General features: G+C 37.4%; 1 protein-coding gene across 1 annotated transcript in view; it reads right to left on the bottom strand.

Moving 5' to 3' along the window:
* The window catches only part of TES (testin LIM domain protein), a 55,710-nt gene that overhangs the window by 12,958 nt on the left and 16,832 nt on the right, over window positions 1-25,920 (bottom strand). Inside the window, exon 3 of the mRNA XM_007525432.3 lies at window positions 15,789-15,874. Within this exon, the coding sequence (XP_007525494.2) occupies window positions 15,789-15,874 (86 nt within the window). The remainder of the gene's footprint in view (window positions 1-15,788; window positions 15,875-25,920) is intronic.

The raw sequence follows: 25,920 nt of genomic DNA, 5'->3' as shown, positions 1-25,920 counted from the left end.
ATATATATATATATATATATATATATATATATATACAAATAAATTAAAGCTTCTGACCTTCTTTTCTTCTAGCTAAAGAACACCACTCCATTGCCCAATCTGACATAGTACATACTCACTCATTCAGTCATTCATTAATTCATCCACTCACCATATGAATGCCCAGTGTCAGTCAACCAGTTTAAATGGCATTAGGATATCACGGTGAGAACAATGGGCCTAGTCACTGATATCCTAGAACTTACTGCCTGGTGGGGAGATAGATATTACACATACACATTCATATATAACTATACATATGTATATGTATATATATATATATATATTTAAAATTTTTTATTTATAAAAAGGAAACACTGACAAAAACCATAGGATATTTTTGACAGGAAGTATACTACAATCCACTTTAAGAGGGTATAATATTGTCTTGGATATGGTGAGGAAAAAAATCCTTAAGAATTTTAGTCTGGGGGGTGGTGGCGCATCTGGCTGAGCACACATGTTACAGTGCTCAAGGACCCAGGTTCGAGCCCCCAGTCACCACCTGCAGGGAGAAAGCTTTGTGAGTGGTGAAGCAGGGCTGCAGGTGTTTCTTTCTCTCTCTCTCTCTCTCTCCCTCTCTCTCTTTCTACCACCCTCTTCCCTCTAGATGTCTAGCTATCTCTATCCAATAAATAAAATAAAATTGATTTAAAAATGTTAGTCTGGGGCTGGGCACTGGCAAACCGAGTAGTGTGTGCACATTATCAAGAGCAAGGGGCTCAAACTCCAGGTCGCCATCTACAAGCGGGAGGTTTCACAAGCTGTGAAGTAGTTCTACGGATGTTTCACTTGTTCTGTCCTATTTTATCTGCCCCCCCCCAATTACTTTCTGCCCTATCAACAGAAAAAGAAAAAAAAATTAAAAAAAGAAAAATGGCCACTGGATTCACTGTGCATACACTGAGATCCTGTGATAAACCTGGTAGCAGGAAAAAGAAAGAGGGAGGGGATGAACACAATTCTATATAAAAATAACTTTAGGTAGAAATATGAAAAATGTACAAAATATAGAAAAGGGTACGAACAGAAAGGTACAGAAGGTCAATCTCATAGTAAGAGTGACACTAGAATTTTGGTGGGTATGGTGATGCCTATATCCACAGAGGTGAGAAGCTGTACTACTGAGATTTATACAGCATTGCAAATCAATAAGCTCTTAATGAAAAAACGTAAGCGTAAATTTGGTGTGTGTATGTAGGCATGCATGCATTGTGTGTATGTGTGCATATGCATTTGGTGAGATGGAAAGAAAGGAAAAGCCTCCAAACAGACATAGTAGAAAGTGATCAGAGAAGGCACGGATGAGTTATTGAGGTAAGCAAATGAAACAGTGACAAGAATAGAGAGGTAGGCTGGCATGAGATAATATAAAAACTTTGGCTTTATTATAAGAATAGGAGAAAATCTAAAGCAGATGGCAAAAGAAAAGACAGAAGCAGAGAGACATTTTGGTCTTAAGAAAACACTGAAACTAAAATTTATAAGGGAAAACAGAATATAAAGGAAATCAGGAGAGTTGAAACACATTTCGTTATTCTTAAATTGTGAAGTTATTAAAACTATAAATGACACTGAATGTTTTTAAGAATGCATGCTAAATTTCTACATGAATATTCTACATAATTTCAAGACAAATACAAAGAAAAGAGAATGAAAATGTAAAAGTGCAATTAGCCAAATAATGCAGTAAGAGAAGAGAAAAAGAAATTGGAAACTAGATTATATGGAGAGCAGAAATGGAGATGGTTGATATAATGCAAATATCTCAGAAACCTTAGTAAATGGACTCAAAGTGACTGATAGAGGATTGAATGAAATTATATGGATATACAACAAACACTGGACTTACTTCCATTGGGAATGTTTAAAAAATAAGGAGAGTCAGGCTTTAAATTTAACAAAGAGTGAAAGTGAGTGGTTTCTCAAGCATGATTTACAACTAACTGTTCCATGGTAAAATATGCCACAGAGAGAGAGAGAGAGAGAGGGAGAGAATGGTAGACACAGAATCCACATATTTTCCTATTATTTGTCTTTAACATGATTGAAAACTTATAGTCTAAGGAAATTTGTTTTTCCTACCCACCCCTCCACCTACTCAACACCAAACACATCTTTCCTTATTAAGTAAGCAAGAACAAGTTAAAACAATGCCAGTAATGGCAGTGATGTAGAAACAGATAAACAAGTCACACTGCTCAATTATCAGTTTTCTAAGTAGGGAAAACTTATAACTGATTCATTATAGTTTTTTAAAAAAAAAATCACAAATGTAGATTATAGGTTCATTCACATTCTTACTCCGGTATGAATTGCAGTAGCAGAACACTTGCTCAATCTGACTCAAGTATAGTAAGCTTCTTTCAGTCAGAGCTGTCATCACTGCAGCAACTGGAATAACCACATTCCTTCTAGATCCCCTTACACTAAAGATCCATTTAAACAATAAAACAAGACAGCTACAAACCACCATGCAAGAATGAAAATTATAAATTCTGGGCCTGGAGCCAATAGCATTCCCTTGTGGAAAATCTGTGTTATTTACTACACTAGTTAAAAAAAAATAGTAAGTCCTTTCCTTGGGATTTTAATCTATAGTAGCTTTTATTTGAATCTTCCATAATAACATTGGGGAATTTTATTTTTAGAAATACTTTTTAAAAACTCTTTAAATCATTAGAGAGCTATCCCAATTCATTTATTAAATGGGAAATTTTATTGAAAAATGAGGGTGGGATGGCACACTTTTACCTTGCTATCCAAAAGAAAGCACATGAATGAACATGTGGAGGGTCGTGTATCGTTTATTTAACTCTATACTATAACAACCCAGATTCCATTCTTCCAAAGAAAACGAAGGTTTTTTTAAAAAATTGTTTTATGCTAATCTGAAACAGAAACAAAAACATGGAATGGATGGACACAGTATCAATATGCTAGGAGCTATGTTTGTAATATACATATTGCAAGTTTACTCAGATGACTCATCAGGTGCACGTACAGTTTCAGTTTATTTGAGCTCCACAAATTTGACGGTTTATCCAGGAATATTTTCATCAGTTCTCATACTTAGCACAACTGACAAATCTCTAAATCTCCTAATTTTTCTCATGTAGCAATTCTAGTCTCCCGGGGATGTTGATAAATGTTACAAAGGGAGGGGAAGGATACTCATCATTTGGCTTCGAAAAGTCTTTCATCACACCAAAAAGATGCTAAGGTAGACCAGAAGTTCTAAAGAATACTGGATGGTGGGTTAAAAAAGTTCTTTGTACAGGATTACTATGATCAAGCCAAACCTATACATTCACTAAACTATTAGTGAATTAAATCAAGGATAGGTATTACTGAAAATTACTGAAATCACTGACTCAGAAGAACATGTAAAAAATAAAAGTTGAGAAAGTATTCCTTAACTACTGAAAGAGGGGAAAAAAGTAGCATAACTATTTATAAAGATTACTTTTCCAAAGAAAGTAGTAGCAGCTAGAGTGCTTTGACTTGCTGTCAGCATTCACAGTGATTTAAAGGCATGGTCTTGACACTGTAACAATCCATAATTTAAAAGATTGGATGCTATCCTTTTATAACAGGGATATACATATATGGGCTTCAGTGTGGGCCACCACTGTTACAGAAGTCAACACAAGCATCAATCCATTTATGGTAAGAAAATTTTTAGTTTAGCTAGCTTTGAACCAATCAAAAAAGGGCAACAAAAGGGAAATTTAAAAAAAATTAAAAGAAAAAAGCTTTTGGACCAAAATATTAGCTCTTTTGTGTGCCTCTGGCAAATGTTTTAATTTCTCTAAGTCTGAGTTATTTTATATGTGGGAATACTACAACTTACCTCAAAAAATATTATGAGGATTAGGTCCAATCAGGTGCATACAGTACAACGGTACACACATTTTTCAGATGATCTGTATGACCTTCACTCCCTGGTGAATTGCTCCTATATTTGTGTTACTTTATATGACAAAAGGGAGACTATTCAGGTGTTCCTAATTTAATCACATGGGTCCTTAAGAAACCATGAGCCTTCTCTAACTGGATGCAGAAGAGGAAGTCAGAGATATGAGGTGCAGCAAGGACTTAAAGCACTGTTGTTGGCTTTGAAGGGGGAGGTGGCCATGAAAATGATGTCTAGAAGTTTGGAATAATCTTAGGAAAGCACCTCAGACCCAGAAGCACAAGGAAATGGTTTCTACCAATTAGCAAATGAATATGGAAGAATCTTCCCTAGCAATTACAGACAAAAGTCAAGCTTGGTCAACTCCTGGATTTCAGCCTTTTGAGATCTTAAATAGAATACAGCTAAATTTACCCAGATACTGACTTCAAGAATAAATACATGTTGAATTAATTAATAGGTGGTGCTTCAACCTACAAAATCTGTAATGATTTCTTATGCAGCAATGGACAACTATAATATGCGCTTATATAGGCACATAAGAAACACAGATAATATTAGTAAATTTACTAATAACTCACAAGAACAACAAATGATTTTGACAGCATGAGGCAACATATCAGCAGAGGGCAAGCCTTGTAAACTTGAGGTACTGAGCTGGATCCCTGGTACTGCATAAACTACAATGATGCCCTGATTCTTCCTCTCTCTCACTAATAAGTACATCATGGGGGCCAGGCAGTGGTACACTTGGTTAAGTGCACATATTACAGTGTGAAAGGACCCATGTTCAAGTCTCTGGTACCCACCTGAAGGGGGAAAGCTTCACGAGTGGTGAAGCAGGATTACAGGTGTCTCTCTATCTCTCTCCCTCTCCACTTCCCTTACCCCTCTCAATTTCTTTCTTTATCCAATAATAAGTTTGAAAATATATGAAAAATAAAAGATAAATAAATCATTAAAAATATTTTCCAGGGTTTCACAGCTTCTGGCTGACTTATTCAGGTAGCAACAGAGACAACGAGGAAGAGGGAAGGATACTATGGTGCTGATGTTTTCTTTCTTTTTTTTGTTTTACTAGTGTTTATTTATTTACAAAATTATGAGATAACATGGGTATAATTCCACACCATTTCCAAAACCAAAATTTTGTGTCACCATTTCCTCCACTGGAAACTACAGCAGTTCTCCCAAAGTTACAGATATAGGTTGACTATTATTTCTATAGCTATATATCTCTAGTTACATATATATATTTGGCAATTTTTTCTATGGTCCCACCTTTATTCCTTTCTTTTCTTTTTTTAATTTATTTATAAAAAAATAGAAAATATTAACAAAACCATATAATAAGAAGGGTGAAATTGTATACATTTCCCACCACCAGAGTTCCATATCCCACCCCCTTCATTGAAAGCTTTCCTATTCTGCATACCTCTGGGAGGATGTACCCAGGGTCATTATGTGGAGCAGAAGGTGGGAGGTCTGGTTTCTGTAACTCTTTCTCCAATGGACATGGGCATTGATAGGTTGATCCATACTCCCAGCCTGTCCCTATCTTTCCCTACTGGAGCAGGGCTCTGGAAAGGTGGGGTTCCAGAGTATATTGGTGAGGTCGTCTGTCCTGGCAAGTCAGGTGGACATCATGGTAGCATCTGCAACTTGGCGTTTGGAATGGGTATTCCTTTGCTTTCTCCTTTCTTGTGGGACTCAGTATTTCTTGTAAGGTAAGGTAAGGTAAGGTTGATTGGAAAAATTCCTTTAGTTCTTGAATACTTGAGAAAGCCTTTATTTATCATTCATATTTGAAGAGTAATTTTGCAGGATACAATATTTGTGGCTGGAATTCCCTCTCTTTTAGAACTTTGACTATTGGTCATCATTTCTCCTTTGGCTAATTCTGCTTCTAAAGACCCCTTCTATTTCTATCCATGTTGGTCATCATGCCAGGTTCCCTTGTATGGCTTAACTCAGTCTATTTACATAATCATTGTTTTGCCTGAGACCCGCCCTGCCTGCAGGGCATTGGTTTAATCCCCACTGTTAGATGGAAGCTTGCTACTTTCACACTCTTTCCTTCTTCCCGTCCCCAATCCTACCCATTTCCTTTTTCTGACCTGCCACTTACGTCTCAGAAGGTATAAAGGCAGATCGATAAAGGCAGAATTGCATTGCATTCGGCAGAACTGCATTGCATTCCCGCTCAGCCACGAGAGTTCCAGGTTCCCCTCCTGCATCGCTGGGTAAGCAGCAGCCTAGGTTGGCTCAAGTCAAATTCTCTCCAACCCAGAGACCACGTGCCCAGGAAGAAACATCCTCAGGCTAGCCTCACATTTGACTATGTCATTCCACTCTCTCCTTACCTTTAGAGTTTGTGAACAGAAATTTTATGAAAGTCTTATAGTTCTGCCTTTGTATGTAACTTCTTTCCTTTCCCTAGCAGCCAGCAAGTTTTTTTCCTTGTTGTTGACTTTTGATAGTTTTACAATAATGTGCCTTGATGTTGGTCTTTTTGTGTGGGATAATGTGAAAGCATGGTAGAGCATAGGGGAACTCTCCCATCCTTGAGATGGAGGTCTGAAAAGACACCTCACCTGTCAGTCTCTCCCTTTCAGGGATAGAGCTAGGAGGAAAAAAGCTTTCCTGACTTAGTTCCCCCTTGTCAGTCTCCCAGGCTTCACAGAGGCCTGTACTCTCTAACACTTAACTCATTCCCGTTACAAACCAAATGGTTGCCTCCTTGAAAGTTCACTTAAAGTTCACTATAAGTTCACCATCTTTGATCAGATACAAAACTATACTCCATCACCCTGCCTTGCCAGTAACTTAACAGTGAGACCCCCCCACACACAATATTTCCCCATTCTTTGATCATCATGTTTTACATCAATTCTCTGCTTTATCTCACTCCGCTGGTTTAACCACCATGTTTTTCTTAATACCTTTGGTTAATTAACATCTCCTGTGAAAGTGACTCCCCTACAGGTGGGGAGCCAGGGGCTCAAACCTGGATCCTTTTAAAAAAAAAATACTTATTCATTTCCTTTTGTTGCCTTTGTTGTTCTATTGTTATAGTTGAACCAGGATCCTTATGCTGGTCCTTGAGCTTTGCGCCACCAGAGCTTAACCCTCTGCATTACCACCCGGCTCACCTTAAATTTGATCTTTTTGATGAAGTATGCAATTTCACGGAGAGTTGCTTCCATCTTTCTGAACCATTCTTCTCTCATCTTTGAACTGAAAGAGTGGTCTAGCCATATGTTCTAGATTGGAGATTATTTTTTCTGAATGTGTGGATCTACTTCCTAAACCTTCTACCTGGGCATGGATTGCAGTTAAGAGTGTCTTTTACTCCCTGAATTTCTGACTGAAGTTCTTCTTTCAAGATTCAAAGATTCTTAGTTAACTTTGTTATAAGTTCCTCTCTTGTGTGTTTTAATTCCATAGTAACATGCCCTTTTAATTCTTGCTTAAATTCTTGTAGAGTCCTCATAATGAGCTCTGTGTAGTCTGTCTCTAAGAGTCTCTCTAAATTTGCAATTCTTTGGATTTCCTCTGTTTCATTTCTGTCTGGCTGATACGGCATAGTTGGCTATTTAGTTCTGTTTCTTTGCTTGCGCATTTTTTGTACTGGTTACTGATGGCCAGCAGGTGGTGCTTTTGGGATCCCTAGGTTTCTGGTTTGTATGTTCTGTGGCGGGTGGGATGGGGTGGGGAGAATGGTTGCTTTGGGCTGTCTTGTGGTCACAAATGCCCTTTTATGTTGTGTCCTTGCCTTAAATTCAGAAGGCTAAAACTCCCTAGTCAAACACTGAGAGGTTTGAAGCCCCTATCTCTTTTCTTCCAGCACTAGGAACTATGTTACTTCTTTGCTGCAATTAAAGTGAAATCTGCAAAATGGAGCAGCTCAGTGCCTGCACCATCCAGAGCTGATTTGACTTTTTGCTCCAACCACACATGACCACCCACCTGAGGCTGCAGAACTTTCAGCTGTAGATTATGACTTCAGTTGGGTCTCTTGTTATATTTATTTGTTGTTTTGGGAGGAGAGGTGATTTGGTTCCAGTTATTCCATGACCACACCTCCTCGATGTTTTCTCCAGTGTCATTGGGGCTGACTGAAACCAAGTTTTATGCACATGATAGAACTTGTTAGTCATAAATAAAATATTTTAAAGTCACTTGGGTTTTCTTCATATTTCAAACTGAGATTTGGCTGAGTTATAAGATTATCTCTTTTTTTTTATTGTTGTAGTTATTATTGTTGTTGTCGTTGTTGGATAGGACAGAGAGAAATGGAGAGAGGAGGGGAAAACAGAGAGGAGGAGAGAAAGATAGATACCTGCAGACCTGCTTCACCGCCTGTGAAGCGACTCCCCTGCAGGTGGGGAGCCAGGTTCGAACCGGGATCCTTATGCCGGTCCTTGTGCTTTGCGCCACCTGCGCTTAACCGGCTGCACTACAGCCCGACTCCCTGATTATCTCTATACTTTCATAAGTTTATGAATTCACTTGATTTTTTTTTCCAGAGATGGGAACTAATGAAATCACTTTTCTGGGCCAACTTTTAGAAAGAGAAACAGAAAAATAAGGAGAGGCACTACTGCATTTGAACTTGCTTGAGTGCTGTTCACTCTCAGGTGATAGGTACTAGGACTCAAACCTAGGTTGCAACCACAGCAAGGAAGATGCCTTACCTGGTGAACTATATCCCTAGCTCTACTTTTAGATTTCTTACAGCAGTTTTGACACATTTGGAAGAGATCTGCTAGATCTCTTTCATTCACCCTTCAAATCTGTGCTCTACCCTAAGAAAGTGACCACTAAGGAGTATAGCAGTGACAGAAAACACTAACAACAAATCATAATGATGAAAAATAATGGGGTATAAATATTTACTTCCTGACTTCCTACAAGGTGCTCAAGGGTGGTTTATGAACCAGGGGTAGTGGGTGTTAAACAACCATATCACCTCAAAAAACTTATGTTGAACCCCTACCTCCTAATACGATAATATTTAGAGATAGATCTTTTACAAGATAATGTTCAATAAGGTCATGAGTGTGAGGTTCTAATCTAATAGGACTTATAGCCTATGAGAAGAGGTGGAGGGAGCTATCTTTTTCTCCTTCTTTCTCTCCACACATGCATCACAGCATCTACTGAGGAAAGGTTATATACCCAGGTCTTTGGATCCAGGTTAATTTCAATCAAATTAGATCTATAGTTTTGTTGAAGAAATAGAATCTTTACTGCAGTCAGGACAATCAATTTAAGATATATTATTTCAACCTTTACTGAAAACTGGGTCATTTAGAAGTAAAAAGCATCTACTCCAAAACTTCCCATGTGGTTTTTTAAAAGTTAGGAAATTATTAAGAATTCAAAGAGAAAAGTGTATCTGGACTTATTTTGGAAATGCACAGAGCTACTAAATAATGCCAGATAGGTGAACGGTATAAACTCAAGCTACACTGTGGGCCATACCAAAGCCTTAGTCTTCCACAGCCTGTAAAAATTTCAGGCTATACTCAGGTAAGTAAATAGAAGAAAATTAAATTAACAACTATTTTCATTCCCTTGATATTTGATCTTTTCTTGTCTGAAATATTTTTTTTTAATTGGGAGATATCCAATAACATTGTTCTGCAACAGAAAAATAATATAAATTCAAAGGGAATTTCAATAACTAATCTTATACTTCAGATAAAAGATGTTACCACATAGAAATGGACTTTCTACAACCCCGAGGAACAGTTTTGGGCAACAATACAATCAAAATTTAAAGCAAAAACAACAAAAATAAAACGTATGTTAAGATTACAGAGTAAAAACTATGCCCAGCAGAGGGCAGTGCAGATATCTATAAAGTGCATGATGTGTAAAACTACAAAGCAGTGTGCTCATTAGAAATTGATATATTTCACATCCAAAGAAACTATTAAACAAACAGAGAGACCTCTCACAGAATGGGAGAAGATCTTCACATGCCAGACATCAGACAAGAAACTAATCACCAAAATATATAAAGAGCTCAGCAAACTTAGCACCAAAAAAGCAAATGACCCCATCCAAAAATGGGCAGAGGATATGAACAAAACATTCACCTCAGAGGAGATCCAAAAGGCTAACAAACATGTGAAAAACTGCTCTAGGTCACTGATTGTCAGAGAAATGCAAATTAAGACAACACTAAGATACCACCTCACTCCTGCAAGAATGGCATACATCCAAAAGGACAGCAGCAACAAATGCTAGAGAGGATGTGGGGACAGAGGAACCCTTTTACATTGCTGGTGGGAATGTAAATTGGCCCAGCCTCTGTGGAGAGCAGTCTGGAAAACTCTCACAAGGCTAGACATGGACCTTCCATATGATCCAGTAATTCCTCTCCTGGGGTTATACCCCAAGGACTCCATAACACCCAACCAAAAAGAGGTGTGTACTCCTATGTTCATAGCAGCACAATTCATAATAGCTAAAACCTGGAAGCAACCCAGGTGCCCAACAACAGATGAGTGGCTGAGAAAGCTGTGGTATATATACACAATGGAATACTATGCAGCTATCAAGAACAATGAACCCACCTTCTCTGACCCATCTTGGACAGAGCTAGAAGGAATTATGTTAAGTGAACTAAGTCAGAAAGATAAAGATGAGTATGGGATGATCCCACTCATCAACAGAAGTTGACTAAGAAGATCTGAAAGGGAAACTAAAAGCAGGACCTGATGAAATTATAAGTAGGGCACCAAAGTAAAAACCCTGTGGTGAGGGGTGCAGCTTCCTGGGCCAGTGGGGGGTGGGAGTGGGTGGGAGGGATGGGTCACAGTCTTTTGGTGGTGGGAATGGTGTTTATGTACACTCCTAGCAAAATGTAGACATATAAATCAGTAGTTAATTAATATGAGAGGGGGGAAAATCAGTTGTATGTCTCAAAGTTTCTCAAAACACAAACTGAATCTTTTAAATATATAGGCTGTGTATTTGATATGCGCACTCTCTCAAAAGCCTAGACCAAGTAGATTAGAAGCATCCAATAGCACAGCTATATACAAGATACTGGATACTGTACAGCAAACCCTAACAAAAGGACTTTTCAAAGTTAACCCAATTACCAAATAATGTGATGATAACATTAACTATCCATTGTCTTTTTGAACCCTAAGACAGCAGGAACCTCACATCTCCACTATAGAGCCCCTACTTCCCCCAGTCCTGGAACCCTTGGATAGGGCCCACTTTCCCGTATGCATCTCCCAATCCATACCAAATAATATTGCATCCGCCGATCACAACCTAGCCAATGCAATGATTGCCACCTCAACATGCTTCACCTCAGACTGTGTCCAGAGACTTCACGTGTGGAATGACAACCCTTCAGCTTCATTACTCGGGTGAAACCTTTCCTTTTATAGTACACTCTAATTTCATCTCAAGTGGTTCACTTTCTAACAAAGTCCCATAATCTAGATATACACCAGTTTCTGTGAGAGAGAGCTTATGTGCACACGTATCCATAAACTACTGCAAAATATATACCTGAAAGCAGAAGTACACTAGAGTTTGCAGTGAGTACCTCCCTAACACTTCCTCTCCACTATTCCAAGCTTGGGATCCATGGTAGCTCAACAAATTGTTTGGCTTCGTATGTTAACTCTCTTTTCAATCACCAGGTTCCAGATGCCACCAGGATGCTGGCCAGGCTTCCCTGGATTGAAGACCCCACCAATGTGTCCTGGAGCTCAGCTTCCCCAGAGACACACCTTACTAGGGAAAGAGAGAGGCAGACTGGGAGTATGGACCGACCAGTCAACGCCCATGTTCAGCGGGGAAGCAATTACAGAAGCCAGACCTTCTACCTTCTGCAACCCTCAACGACCCTGGGTCCATGCTCCCAGAGGGCTAGAGAATGGGAAAGCTATCATGGGAGGGGGGGGTTATGGGGATTGGGTGGTGGGAATTGTGTGGAGTTGTACCCCTCCTACCTTATGGTTTTGTTCATTAATCCTTTCTTAAATAAAAAATTTAAAAAAAAGAAATTGATATATTCATCTATGAAAACTATATTGTATCTAGTATAAGTGTGTTTCCTAAAATTTACCAAATAAACTAACTTTGAAAATTGTCTAATATCCCAAATTGTATGTTTCCTTTATCCTTTAATTTACATTGTACATTGTTGATTAATTTATATATATATAGTTGACAGTAATCTATGGAAATATACAAGAGAGTGGTTTTCAGAAAAAGTCAAGTTAATTCAAACAAGGTGGCTATGGCACTAATATTGCATAGTTGATCATATTTATTTTCTCTTTCTAACAACAGCATACTGACTGTAACTATCACTATGATTTAACAGTCACTGATATAAACAGGGTTAGAACACCAATTTTAGGGGGGGTTGATATATAAAGCATTTTAAAATACATAAATAAGATCTACACAAAAATTCATTTATTTATATTTTGTTTATTCACTTTGAAGGAAACAGAAATTGAGAGAGAAGGGGGAGAGAGGAAGAGAAAGAGAGACACACCTGTAGCTTCCCCACCACAGATGGGAAGAGGGGGCTTGAACTTTGGTTCTTGCATACTATAATGTATGCATCCATCAGATGTGCCACTGCCTGGCCCCCCAAAATTCACATTTTTAATTCATTAACATGTGCTCTTCATATACAGGTGTTGATTCAAACCAGAAGACGGACATGCATTATTGTTTTTTAATTAGTGTGCTTCAATTTTTTTCAATTATAAGTCTTAAATTGATAAATTTAGATTTGGGGCTGGGCAGTGGCACAAAGAGTTGAGCATGTGCATTATATTACTATACTTAAGAACTTGGGTTCAAACTCCAGGTCCCCAGCTGCAGAAGGAAAACTTCTTAAGTGGTTAATCAGGGTTGTAGGTGTCTCTCTGTCTCTCTCCTTCTCTATCTCCCCCTTCCCTCTTGATTTCTGTCTCTATACAATAGGTAAATTAATAATTTTTTTAATTCAGATTCATTTACTTCCTAAAAAGTTGAAAAGGAATGCTCATTCTTTTTTATCACAAATGTACAAATAAGATATACAAAGTTACCATTTTTAAATAAAGAATAATAAAGTAATAAACATTCTAAAACACTATCACAAAAATAATTACTTAGAATAGTTAGTAGTAGATAACATTATTAGTAGATAACATAAATTATGGTAGGTCAAGTATAATACAGTAAATCCTAACTATGAGATTTTCAAAGTAAACCAAACTCCCAAGTAAAATTGTAAGACTATATGGAACCTCCCCCCTTAAAATCCTTATTTCTCCCAGTACTAGAACCTCTGGGGCTTTGTATTTCTTGAGAGCTTTTCTCTTGATCCCTTAACCTGTTATATTGCCTCTGCTGACCATAATTAATTCAATGCAACCAGTATCACCATGCCATGTTATGCTGCCATTGCATTTTTACTATAGATTATATCCAAAGAAGCCAAGCCTGAGATGTTAACCTTCCAACTCCAATAATCTGGTCAGACTTTCCTAACACTTGGGTCTACTAACACCTCCATTTCAAGTGGCACACTCCCTAACAAAGTTACAGACCCTAAATACAGACTAGGGCCTAGGGTACTGGTTACATGTATACATATTTCTATAAATTAGGGGCAACTATACACCTCAAAATAAAAGTGTTCAATACTCCACTATAATTAGACTTAGATCTAGTAATCTCTGAAAGCAAGCAGGAAGGCTTACTGAAGGCATCATAAATGCCCAATCCAATTTTTACTACTTAGGTGCTCCTTTTATACCACCTACTTCACTTCCCTCAATCACTCTATTTACTCAAATAACCACACAAAAGAAAGTAAGATGTCTCTCCTAATCTATCCTGACAGCACTAGCATTATTGCTACCCCTGATAATCTTTAGAAGACACACTATATACAATAGGCCAAGAGATATAATGGCAAAGAAATATACATATATCATCTAAAGGAATCACTATCCCTATGAAAACCTTTATCAGCATCATCAAACAAGTAAATGCAATTAAACTTAGGTTAACTTAGACCCTACTAAACCCTAGGTCTATTTCCTCCCTAGCTTGAGGCCAGACTCCACAAAACTGGTTTGGATACAACAAATGACATTCAATGCTGTAACACCTGGGAGAAAGTCCAAGCTGGTTAGATAAGGAAAGGACTATGAAAGCTGGAAAAGGGCAAGAAGATGGCCCTTTAAGGCCAACAGCAGGCCTCCCCATCATCTGGGGCTCTAGTCAGAGAATCCTTGAATTCACACATAGATAAGATGGACCTACACCTCAACAGATCCTTCTCTCTACCATCACTGGTCACTTACATCAGGAACAACATCATAAGCCCTCTTGTAGGCCTCTCTAGGACCTTGCCTTCATTGTAGAGCAGCAATGATAGGGACTGCCCCACTTACCAGAGGGAGGCTGGGTCATCCTACTCTACCATTTGAGAAAGAGTGGTCCTGAAATGACTGCAGCTTAGAATGTTCCTAGCTGTGACCATGGGCTGTGAGCTCAGAATGACAGAGACTAGGAGGTTATGCAGGATCCTGTGCTAACTGTGAATATATATGGGCTCTGGGATAGATCTATAGAGTAAGCAGTTAATTGTATTTATAGACTTTCTTCAACTTTGGGAACTACTCTCTGCCCTAATCCAGCTTTCTAGCCCTATTCTCAACTCTAACTACATCTTCCCAGACAGTGTTTTTAGTACATCTGTATGTTAGCTATCAAGATCAAACAAAAAATACTAAAGTCATGGGCACCTAGGAACATGCAGTCTATCTACAATAGACTTCTATCTTCTCTCCACACTAAGATCCCTATTCTCATCTGCTTTATTGCTATTTTTTCGTTCCTGTATGTTATTTAATTTTATTTTTTTGTCTTACTTTGTATCTTGCTACCTTTCAGCCACCAAGTTGCAAATTCTATTATGATTTCCTCCTGACTTCCCTGGGCAGACATCTTCACCAATGTGTCTTAGAACTTCATCTCTCCAGAGCCCTGCCCCACTAGGGAAAGATAGAAACAGGCTGGGGGTATGGATCAACTAGTCAATTCCCATGTCTATTGAAAAAGCAATTGCAGAAGCCAGAACTCCCACCATCTGCATCCCCAGAAGAATGGGGGTCCATACCCCCAGAGGGGGAGCAATTTTAGGGGAAGATGACCAGAGGGCTCTGAACTCCAATTCGAGCAAGAGCTTAACACTTGGGGAGAAAAGACGAAAAATGGAAGTAGCAATAACTGGGGAGAAAAGACGAAAAATGGAAGTAGCAATAACTAGGTGTGACTTAGAAAGGGAAGGCAGGACCAGAGAAAAACTGTTCAAGTATATAAATATAGATAAATACAGAAATATTAGTCAACCCATATATATGACCTTGGGAGAACTACTGCAGTTTTCAATGGAAGGAATAGGGACACAAAATGCTGGTAGTGGTAACAGTGTGGAATTATATCCCTGTTGTCTCATAATTTTGTACATCAATATTAAATGACTAAAAATCTGAAAAAATATAAATAAATACTTAAAAAATACAAATTATTAATACACTAGAATTACAGGAGATCTTAAGGACTATATATAATTAATCAAACAACCAGAAATTCGAGTTACTAATAAAACCTAATGACAGGAAGACAAAATAGCTTTAGTTTCACTCTATAGCTAAAATCTGAAACTGAGTGAACATGCCAAAAGTTAGTAAGAAATCTCAAGTTTCTGAGGAAGAATGACAGTGAGTAGAAATTATTTAAGTAGTTATTACTAAACTAGTTTTAATGCCTAAAACGTTACCTCCAGAAGTGCAGTTCGAATCCTTCACATTTTTCTTTGCATTTCAAGCATGGGGCTCCAAATCCTTGCTCATGACCCAAGCCCATCTATTAAAGAATAATTGAGATTATTATTATTAAGATAATATTAAGATTAATCAATTACACTTTCCATTGCATTTTCCATTCTAATAAAATTTTCAAATAAATCTTTTATAATTCTTACACTGTTAAATCAGTGATGACACTGATGTATGCATATGGCAACTTCAAGTGCATATACAACATACCTTGTATTAATATTGCTTTTTCTTTTCATGAAAAGTGTTAGAATGTAGCTATTTAAAGGATTATAAATATTGCAAGTTAAAAAAGCAATTAATTTACTTTTTGGTAAATATACTTTTTTGGTAATATACTTTTTGTATATCTTGTATACAATAAGTATATAGAGCAATGTGAGGCAGAATCTGGAAAACAAGTTGGGCATTGTTGGAGAGTGGGCTCACTGCCTGGGGAAGTCCAGGCATTCCATGAAGTCTGAATGGGTCGACCCCAGGCTCTCCCCTCCTCCTGGTCCGAGACAATGGCAGGTTCCTCTGTCCAGATAGCTTCTCCAGATGGGGGCTACCTTTCTGCACATGCGCCTCCTCTCCCCTTAATACAAAGGCCATTGTGTTTGACCAAGTATACATTATGTTTGGCCAAAATTGAAAACCACCGCAAAGTTCCTCTTATTCAACTGCCCCCTTGCTCCTCCTTCTCTGAAGTGCCTGTAATTTATCCCTGGGGAAAACTGAATTGTGAGCTTGTGATCAAACCTTGTATGGTAACTCTTCACTTGTGATGAAATAGTTTGTAAATCAAAATGTGACTATGCATTGTGTTGCTTTGTGTTTGGATTAATGATTACCTTAACCTTCTTCCTGTGCAATGGGTATATCTGCTTGCTTTCTCCTTCAATAAATGAGTCGCCTACTTCTCTGATTCCCCTCCCAGAGCTGACTGTCTGCTTGTCTCTCTATGCACATCACCCTTCAACACACGGAGCCACCCCAGGGCTCTCAGGGGGCAGCTCTGACCTTCTCTGCCAGTGGCCAGGGAAGTGGGGAACCCGGAGCAAGAGCCCACAGGGCACCAATGCATTCTTTCTTTCTTTTCTTTGAGGGGAAAGAGAGAAAGGGCAGGGATAATGGTGATACAATACCACTTCACCATCCTTAGACTTTCCTGGTGATTTTCATGGTGTTCTGTTATAGTACCAGAGCTCAAACTCAAGTCTTTATACATTGTAAAGCAATTGTTAACTGGCTAACCTTTCTGATGCTAAGATTATGCTTGTAATTGTTTGCCCCAGAAAAACCATCTCAATCAATTTTAAAAATATAAAAGTACATAAAACTCTCAAAATACTATGTGTTATTGGAAAAAATAGCAATAATCTACAATCTGTGAGGAAAGTAAACTAGAAATTTATTGCTAAGTGGGTAAAATGTAATACTGAAAAATGATTTTTAACTCACATAAGAAAAAAATATGACAAATAAAGTATGCATGCTAAAGAATAAGTAGGCAGATATTTTGGATGTGGTTGTTAATCCAAAGGAAAAACTAAATAAGAACTGATACTGGTAGGACTATGTAGAAGAATACAGAAAAGGACAAAAGTTTCAGAAATGAACATTAATATTATAAAAAAACTCAAGAAGGTGTTATATATGATAAGAAGTATGAGATAAAGAAAAAAATATGTAGAAAAGATTAAAAAGTTCTAGAGATAAAAACATCTTTTAAATAGATACTTCATGAAAATGTAGTACATATAAAATGACTACATAAATTTATATATAAATATAATCTGTAAATACAGCTAAGAGAATTCTTTAAAACTCTTCTTAGAGATTTTATCCTTTTGTTTATTTTTTTTATATTTTTATTTTTCCCCTTTTGTTGCCCTTGTTGTTTATCACCGTTGTTGTTATTGTTGTTGTTATTGCTGTCATCGTTGTTGGTCAGGACAGAAAGAAATCGAGAGAAAGTAGGGGAAGACAGAGAGAGGGAAAGGTAGTCACCTGCAGACCTGCTTCTTCTTCGCCTGTGAAGCGAACCCCCTGCAGGTGGGGAGCCTGGGGCTCAAATCTGGATCATTAAGCCAGTCATTGTACTTCACGCCACGTGCGCTTAACCTGCTGCACCAATTCCAGGCTCCCTCCTTCAGTCTATACTTTAAAGATATTTCTTTTTTTTATGGTCTGTGTATACTATTTCTGAGAATTAGATGTCCCTTATTTCTTCCTTTTTTTCCTTTGTTCCTGCTTCAGTAACTCTTACAATGCAACTCTGGTAATGGTAAATTCCTTTAGTTCTTGTATATCTAGTACTGATTTTCTTATTTCTTTGCATTTGAGTGATAGTCTTGCAGGATAAAATTATTGTTGCCATTTAACGCTTTTAATATAATACATCCTCTCACTTCTCCTGGCCTCCATGAGTCCTGCTAAAAAATCTGAAGCAAGTCTGATTCATCTCCCTCTATAAGTCAGTTTCTTCTCATCCCTGGCAGCTTATAAAATTTCTTTGTCTTTGACTTTTGACATTTTCTTGCTGTAGTTCTATTTGAACTTAGGAATTTGGAAGAAATAAAATTTAAAGAGAGGTTATGGAACTTTCCTAACACCCAGGAGTCAGTAAATGATAGTTATGATCTCTGGTCCTGAGGTCTGTGCTCATTTACTTAGGTGAGGGCTATACTAGTGTATATGGAAGGCCATTTTTTTTTCTTAGCATGTTAATAAAAAACCCAAGTGAATTTGATGAGTTATAATGCATACAAGAGAAGGGAAGGTGGTACATTTTATGAAGGACACAAGAGGAAATTTAAGTTCTTTTTGAAACTATTGATATTACTGTAAAAAAGATGAATCAGTTTGCATCAGCATAACGGCAAATCTCCAATAATCATATTATTATATACTTTAAATATTGAATCAGTGACTGCTTACAAATTCATATCAAAAAGAGATTCTCATGTCTGAGGCTCCAAAGTCACAGGTTTAATCTCCTACATACCACTAAGCCAGACCTGAGTAGTGCTCTGGTAAAAAAAAAAAAAAAAAAAGATAAAAATATTCATATCCAGCTAGTTCTTGGAAGAGACAAAACTAGATGAGTATATTTTTTTATTTGTCAAATGGCACCATTTTGCAATACTATCAACTTGTGTTTGTTATTTTGCAAACTGTAACTTTTTCTTTAGATGATTAGCCAGGCTATGCCCTAAAGTTTAAATGAAGCCCTTCCTTTTTCTTTGAATAAAACTACAATATCCTCTTACCATAGCTAAGAGCATATTCAAAACCAGCTGGTCCTCCATCTGCTCAGAGAATCCACATTATTTTGAAATCAAATCATCTTCCATATTTTGGTAATAAAAATGTCAAATGTTGCAAAAAATACATTCAAGATTAATTCTATAACCCATCCCCACTGTCTACTTTTTAAATAATTAAAATTCTATATATTATATATTTAATTTTAAACATCAGATAGCACTTTTTTGAAGAAAAGGAAAAGAAAGTTTTCTTATCACTGACTGATGAGCACTGTACACAGTATGGAGATAAAGTAGATAAAGCAGAATACAAAGAGGAACTGGCTATCTGAGTGTTTGTATTTTGAAATTCAGAAAAAAGATGATTTGTTCCTGGCTGCACAGTCAACAGAAATTTTACCAAGAACCCAGAGTTCCACTTGTGCTTCCCTAGGCTCAAGTGCAGGCCACTATAGAGCATAGTATGAAAGCTCTTGAGTCAACCCAAGTAATTCTCTGGCTCATTTCTGCTTCAAGAAAATGGACTATGTGCCCCTGAAGGTGCTCGTAACACTTCTAAATGTAAATATCTTTTTTTTAAATTAATTTATTCCCTTTTGTTGCCCTTGTTGTTTTATTGTTGTTGTAGTTATTACTGATGTCGTCGTCGTTGTATAGGACAGAGAGAAATGGAGAGAGGAGGGGAAGACAGAGAGGGAGAGAGAAAGACAGACACCTGCAGACCTGCTTCACAGCTTGTGAAGCGACCCCCCTGCAGGAGGGGAGCCGGGGCTCGAACCAGGATCCTTGCACCCACCGGTATTTGCACTTTGTGCCACCTGTGCTTAACCTGCTGTGCTACCACCCAACTCCCTGTAAATATCTTTTTAAAGGGCTTTATAAAAATAAAATATGTCCATGTCCATCAGAGAAGCAATTACAGAAGCCAGACCTCCATCTTCTGCACCCCATAAAGATCTTTGGTCTATATTCTCAGAGGGGTAAAGAATAGGGAAGCTATTCTTCCCTATTCTGACAACCCTTCGGCTTCATCTCTCGGGTGAGTCCTTTCCTTTCATGGTATTCTCTAATTCCATCCCAGGTGGTTCACTTCCTAACAAAGTCCCAAAACCTAGATATACACCAGGTTCTGTGAGAGAGAGCATATGTTCACACCTATGCATAAACTAGGGCAAATATATACCTGAAAGCAGTAGTACACTAGAGTTTGCAGTGAGTACCCCCCAATACTTCCTCTCCACTATTCCAACCTTTGGGTCCATGATTCTTCAACAATTTGTTTGGCTTTGAATGCTAACTCTCTTTTCAGCCACCAGGTTCCAGATGCCATCAGGATGCCGGTCAGTCTTCTCTGGACTGAAGACCCCACCAATACGTCCTAGAGCTCCGCTTCCCCAGAGACCCACCCTAATAGGGAAAGAGAGAGGCAGACTGGGAGTATGGATCAACCAGTCAACGTCCATGTTCAGTGGGGAAGCAATTACAGAAGCCAGACCTCCCACCTTCTGCAACCCACAGCGACCCTGGGTCCATGCTCCCAGAGGGATAGAGAATGGCAAAGCTCTTGGGGGTGGGGGGATGGGATATGGAGATTGGGTGGCGGGAATTGTGTGGAGTTGTAACCCCCCCCCCATCCTATGATTTTGTTAATGTCTCCTTTCTTAAGAAAAAAAGAAAAAAAAAAAAAGAAGGAAGCTACCAATGTGAAACAATGGTTGTGGGAATGTGTGGAATTGTACCTTTCTTATCCCACAATCTTGTCAATCATTATTAAATCACTAATGAAAAAATGGGTTTCAGAACCAGAGTTTCCCCCCATACAGTTCTCCTGAGCCTATATTTCAGAGCTTTCTTGGAGGAAGGTCACAGAATTTCAATTACCTAACTTATTTCTAGTTTTAAAATAAAGATATGGAACTCCATCTGCCTTCAGGGCTTAGCAGATTTCTATCCTTACTTCACTCTGTGTTAAGGATTCCCTGAAGTACAAGATCTAGAATTCTCACTATACCCTCACTCCCTTTTCTATATTCTCAGTACAAAACACATACTTTCTGGATATAGTATTACCCCTTCCCCTAACAGTCAGAGATGTTAACTTTTAAACATCAAAGTATTCTAACTTAATTTCTAGTTAGGTCTCTGGGGCTCAAGAACTTCAAATGATGGGTTAAAAAAGTGAGGGTGTTATTTAACAATATAAATGAATCATGCTTCAGATTATCTCAAGTAGTTGCTCAACGTATCATCTGTTCAATTAAAATGGAAATAACTGTTTCATAAAATACACTTATTGATTCTTACAAATTAGAATAATCTGGAATTTAGTTTTGAAGAGTATTTTGTAAATAAAAACTTTTATAAACAAAAAGGTAAATAAGTTCAGTGGGAGAGTACTTAAGTCTTTTGCATTAATTATTTCAACAGCAAGTGTGATACAATAGTCCCCAAAGAGTCAACACTGGATGCCTGAAAACACATGCTTTTCATAAAGGCCCCAAAGCTTTCTGCCTCATGTAATTTTAGAAACACATTCTGGTGAGCACCAATACAAAAAATAAGGCAGTGATTTTTTTTCTTTCTTTCTTTCCTTTTACTGTATTTAAGAAAACCGGTCCTCTAGATTAACTGTATTCAGAAGAACTACAGTTAGATTTTAGAAATACCATTCAAGGTCCTTTAAATAAAATAAAGATAACTTGAGAACTGCCTGCTTTGCCATGTGCAAGAACAAGGTCCAAGACCCTTGACTACATGGCACTGGGGAAAACATCCACACTGTGGTATATATCTGAAAAGGCTGACTCAGAGTAACAAAGTCCTGGCAATGAAAAAACAAAACAGCCTCTATAATGCACCTTGAAACACTAGCCATAAACACCTAAGACTTTCAAAATATCTTAACTATACATTCTGTGAATTTATTTCTTCATACCCTCATGATCTATACTTCTAAGCATCCCTTTATCTCCTGCTTATTTTAGAGCACGTAATGAGAATGAAATCAATTTCTCCACATTCATAATTTCAGGCAGCCACATGGATTGGCAACATTTCAGATGGCCCCTATGGACCTGGAAAGTGTATTGTATGTCAGATACTGTAAAGAAAAGGGAAAGAATGGTAGGGAACATCTGGTATTTCAACTCAGAGTCCGAGTTGATTTGCAGATAATTTGGATCTGGAAGATATTATGCAGTACTCAGAATGAGATCATATGATTCATGCTGTTTTCATAATGAAGTTTTCCTCTAGAGCAAAGAATCATATGTGGTTACTAAACAAGCATTACTAAGATTTCTTTAATCATCTTGGAATGAAGCTGACCGAGGTAGACTATATGAAAAATACTTATTTTATCTCCATGTGCACATCTATCATATATATTTCGATACTCACATATCTGTGCATATTAACACTGCATTTTATTTTAAAAACATTTTTATTTATTAATTATTGGACAGATACAGAGAGAAGTTGAGAGGGAAAAGAGACACAAGGAGAGAGCTATAGAGACACACCTGCAGAACTACTTTACCACTTAATAAGCTTTACCCCCGCAGATGGGGACTGGGGGTTTGAACCAGGGTCCTTGTACATTGTGACCATGTGTGTTCAATCACATATGTCACAGTCTAGCCTCTAAAACATCTTATATCAATGTCAGTTTCCCAAGATCTACTATGATTTTCAGTACCCCCCCAAAAAAGGGTAAGAAAAATATACTTAAATGTGAAAGTTGAGATAGTATTCAATTTTTAGAAAGCTTGCCTTTTTTCTGTTAGAATATAAAGAAATAACTTTGTGCTTAAGAAATGTATTAATAATTCTTAATAAAATCATTATCATTTCTCATAAAAATAAGTTTCCTCTCACTCAACTCTGAAATATATGAAGGGAAAAATGAAGGAAAAACTGATACCACCCACCTCAACCAAAACTGAGGCTTGCAGGCTTCCTTATTCCTGTCTGCCCACGCTTATTATGCTCTAAGTCTTGTTGATATCATTTCTAAAAACTGCAGTTTGCCCCTTCAACTCTACTGTTTGTGCTGCTCAACTTCTATCACATAACCTGTAACCACACGCCCTAGCTGGTTTTCCCTTTGAATGATGTCATAGTTCATGCCCCAAACCATGTTTTTTTTTTTTTACTTTTTTAAAGGTTTATTTATAAAATAAAAAATAGAAAATATTGACAAAACCATAGGATAAGAGGGGTAACATACTACACTCTTCCACCACCAGAGTTCTGTATTCCATCCCCCCAGTTATTTTAATAAAAGTACAAGATGTTCATAGCACTTCCCTTACTAAATATTTTTAATGAGGTCAAAATATTTCACATCTTAGCCTAGCAGAGAGGGCATTTTCTACTTGACACGTACCTCCTGCTCGTACCACTTCCATCCTCACTCCCTCCTCTCCATCTACTCTTTATTTTCAGGGAGTTTTTCCTTGGCCTGGATCTCATTCCCTTTTTTGTTCACCTACCAACTCTTACTGTCTGTAGACCCAATTCAGATATTGGTAACTCGCTGATACCTTTTGTCAACTCTTCTCAGCAAAGTCCTTTTGAATTTTCATTGATCTTGGTAAAAATTCTATTTTTGTATTTGTATTTATTTGTGTGTATGTGTGTGTGTGTGTGTGTGTGTGTGTATGGTCATCACTGTAATTTTATCACTTCCAGAGAGCTTTTACAGACAGAAAGACAGAAACAAGAAGAAAGACACCACAGCACAGAAACTGCTTCTTATATGGTTGGCTCTGTACCTGTCAAATGATATTATTTACATTTCTTAAAACTAAACTGCGACTGCTTACCCCATTAGACCTCCTCCTATAAATAAGAACATCACCAAAATAGTTGCCATATATCAAAGCAAACAAAAATTGTTAAATAATGGTACTGTAATACCTTAAATCCATAATATCAATAAATGTCAATGGCTTAAACTCACCCATTAAAAGGCACAGAGTGGGAGGATGGATCAGAGCATAACCCAACCATATTCTGCTTGCAAGAATCCCACCTAACCCAACAAGACAAACACAGATTTAAAGTGAAAGGATGGGGGCTGGGTGGTTGCTCACCTGGTTGAGTGCATACATTACAATGAACAAGGACCCAGTTTCAAGTCCCCAGTCCCTACCTGCAGGGGGGAAGCTTCTCAAGTGGTGAAGCAGGGCTGCAGGTGTCTCTCTGTCTCTCTCCCTCTCTATCTCTGTCTTCCCTCTAGATTTCTGGTTGTCTCTACCCAATAAATAAAGATAATAAAAACAAGTGAAAGGATGGAAAACTATCATACAGGCTAATGGACCACAAAAAGAGGAAGAAACAATATTCTCATCGCTGACACAATAGATTTTAAATTAAATAAAGTAATAAGAGATAGGCAAGATCATTACATAATGATCAGAGGATCAATCAACTAAGAAGATTTAACAATTATTAACATCTATAAATCCAATGAGGGCACATCTAAATATATCAAACACTTACTCAAAGAGCTACAAAAATACATCAATAGTAATACAGAAACTAAAGCAAAGAATTTTAACTTGTTTTAAGTCAGTTGTGCTTCAGAATGCCTATTTTTAACCACGACTCCCAAAACACAGGTCACGGATAGAGAAATACCTAGGTTTTAAATAACATTTAGTGAAAGTTTTTTTTTTCTTAAACAGAAATGTTATTCTAAACTTAAGATCAAAGAGTTATAGTTAGAGCTCAAGAATAGAATAACCACTTGAGAATCTTTTGTTGTCAAAAATCTCTTAACCAAAATTAAACAGGAATAAACTCTTTGTTGCAAATTATAAAATTTGTTTCCACATCCTGTCAGATTCCCAGAGCTTGAAACAGAGTCAACAATCCTACATAAATCTATATCATAATAATTATGAGCTACATGGACTCACACGTTTTTATTCACGTGTAGTAGTAAATAACCACATGGATAATTCTATCAGGAAAGAAAAGAGAACAAGTGATCTTACAGTCTAAATAGTTTATAGTAAATTTAATTCTGGAGGTACCAAATTAGTATTTTAGAGACTAATGACTCTCATGGTACCTACCCACACCCCTACGTATCTGAAAGCAACACCAGTACTATGTCAATAATTAACACCCACAAAGGCACTTTATAGGTTTCAGGGATGCAGAAGTTTATCTAAGGTATCTATAAACATGGTATCACGGCTGATGACAGAAGAAGTTTATGCTGGCTTCCTAGGGGAAAATGATGAATTTTACTTTGGATATAATACCCAAAAGCATTTCCAGATACACATTTTCTTAGTGAGTAATAGTTGTCATGATAGTTGTGGCAGCATTGAGATGTTACTAATTCACAGGCAAAATATACACATCATCTCATTTAGTTATTCTTTTTGTTTGTTTGTTTTACTTTGCTTTATTTTAGATAGAAATAAAGAGGCAAAGAAATGGAGAGAGTAAAAAGACCATGGCGCTAAAGCTCCCTTCAGTGTGGTGGGGAATAGGCTCAAACCTAAGACACATGCATGGCAAAGCGGCATATAATTCACACTAGTGAACTATGTCAGGGGCCCTAATTTAATTATTTTTTAAAAAGTATGAGGGATTATTATCATCCCTACTTCACAAATGAGATAACTATGACCTGGAGATTAAGTAATTTGTCTAAGATTTCCTAGCTAGCAAGTGGCAAAATTAAGATCTCAATCATTTCTCACAGTACTTAAACTACAATTACTTCTTGTCTAAAATCAGATGCTGAAAATAATTGCAATGAATGATAGTCATCATCTAACTTTTTTAGAACAATAGACCTGAT

Source organism: Erinaceus europaeus, chromosome 8 (genome assembly GCF_950295315.1).
Source record: "Erinaceus europaeus chromosome 8, mEriEur2.1, whole genome shotgun sequence".
Taxonomy (NCBI): Eukaryota; Metazoa; Chordata; class Mammalia; order Eulipotyphla; family Erinaceidae; genus Erinaceus; species Erinaceus europaeus.
This window is presented reverse-complemented; position numbering and strand designations above follow the sequence as displayed.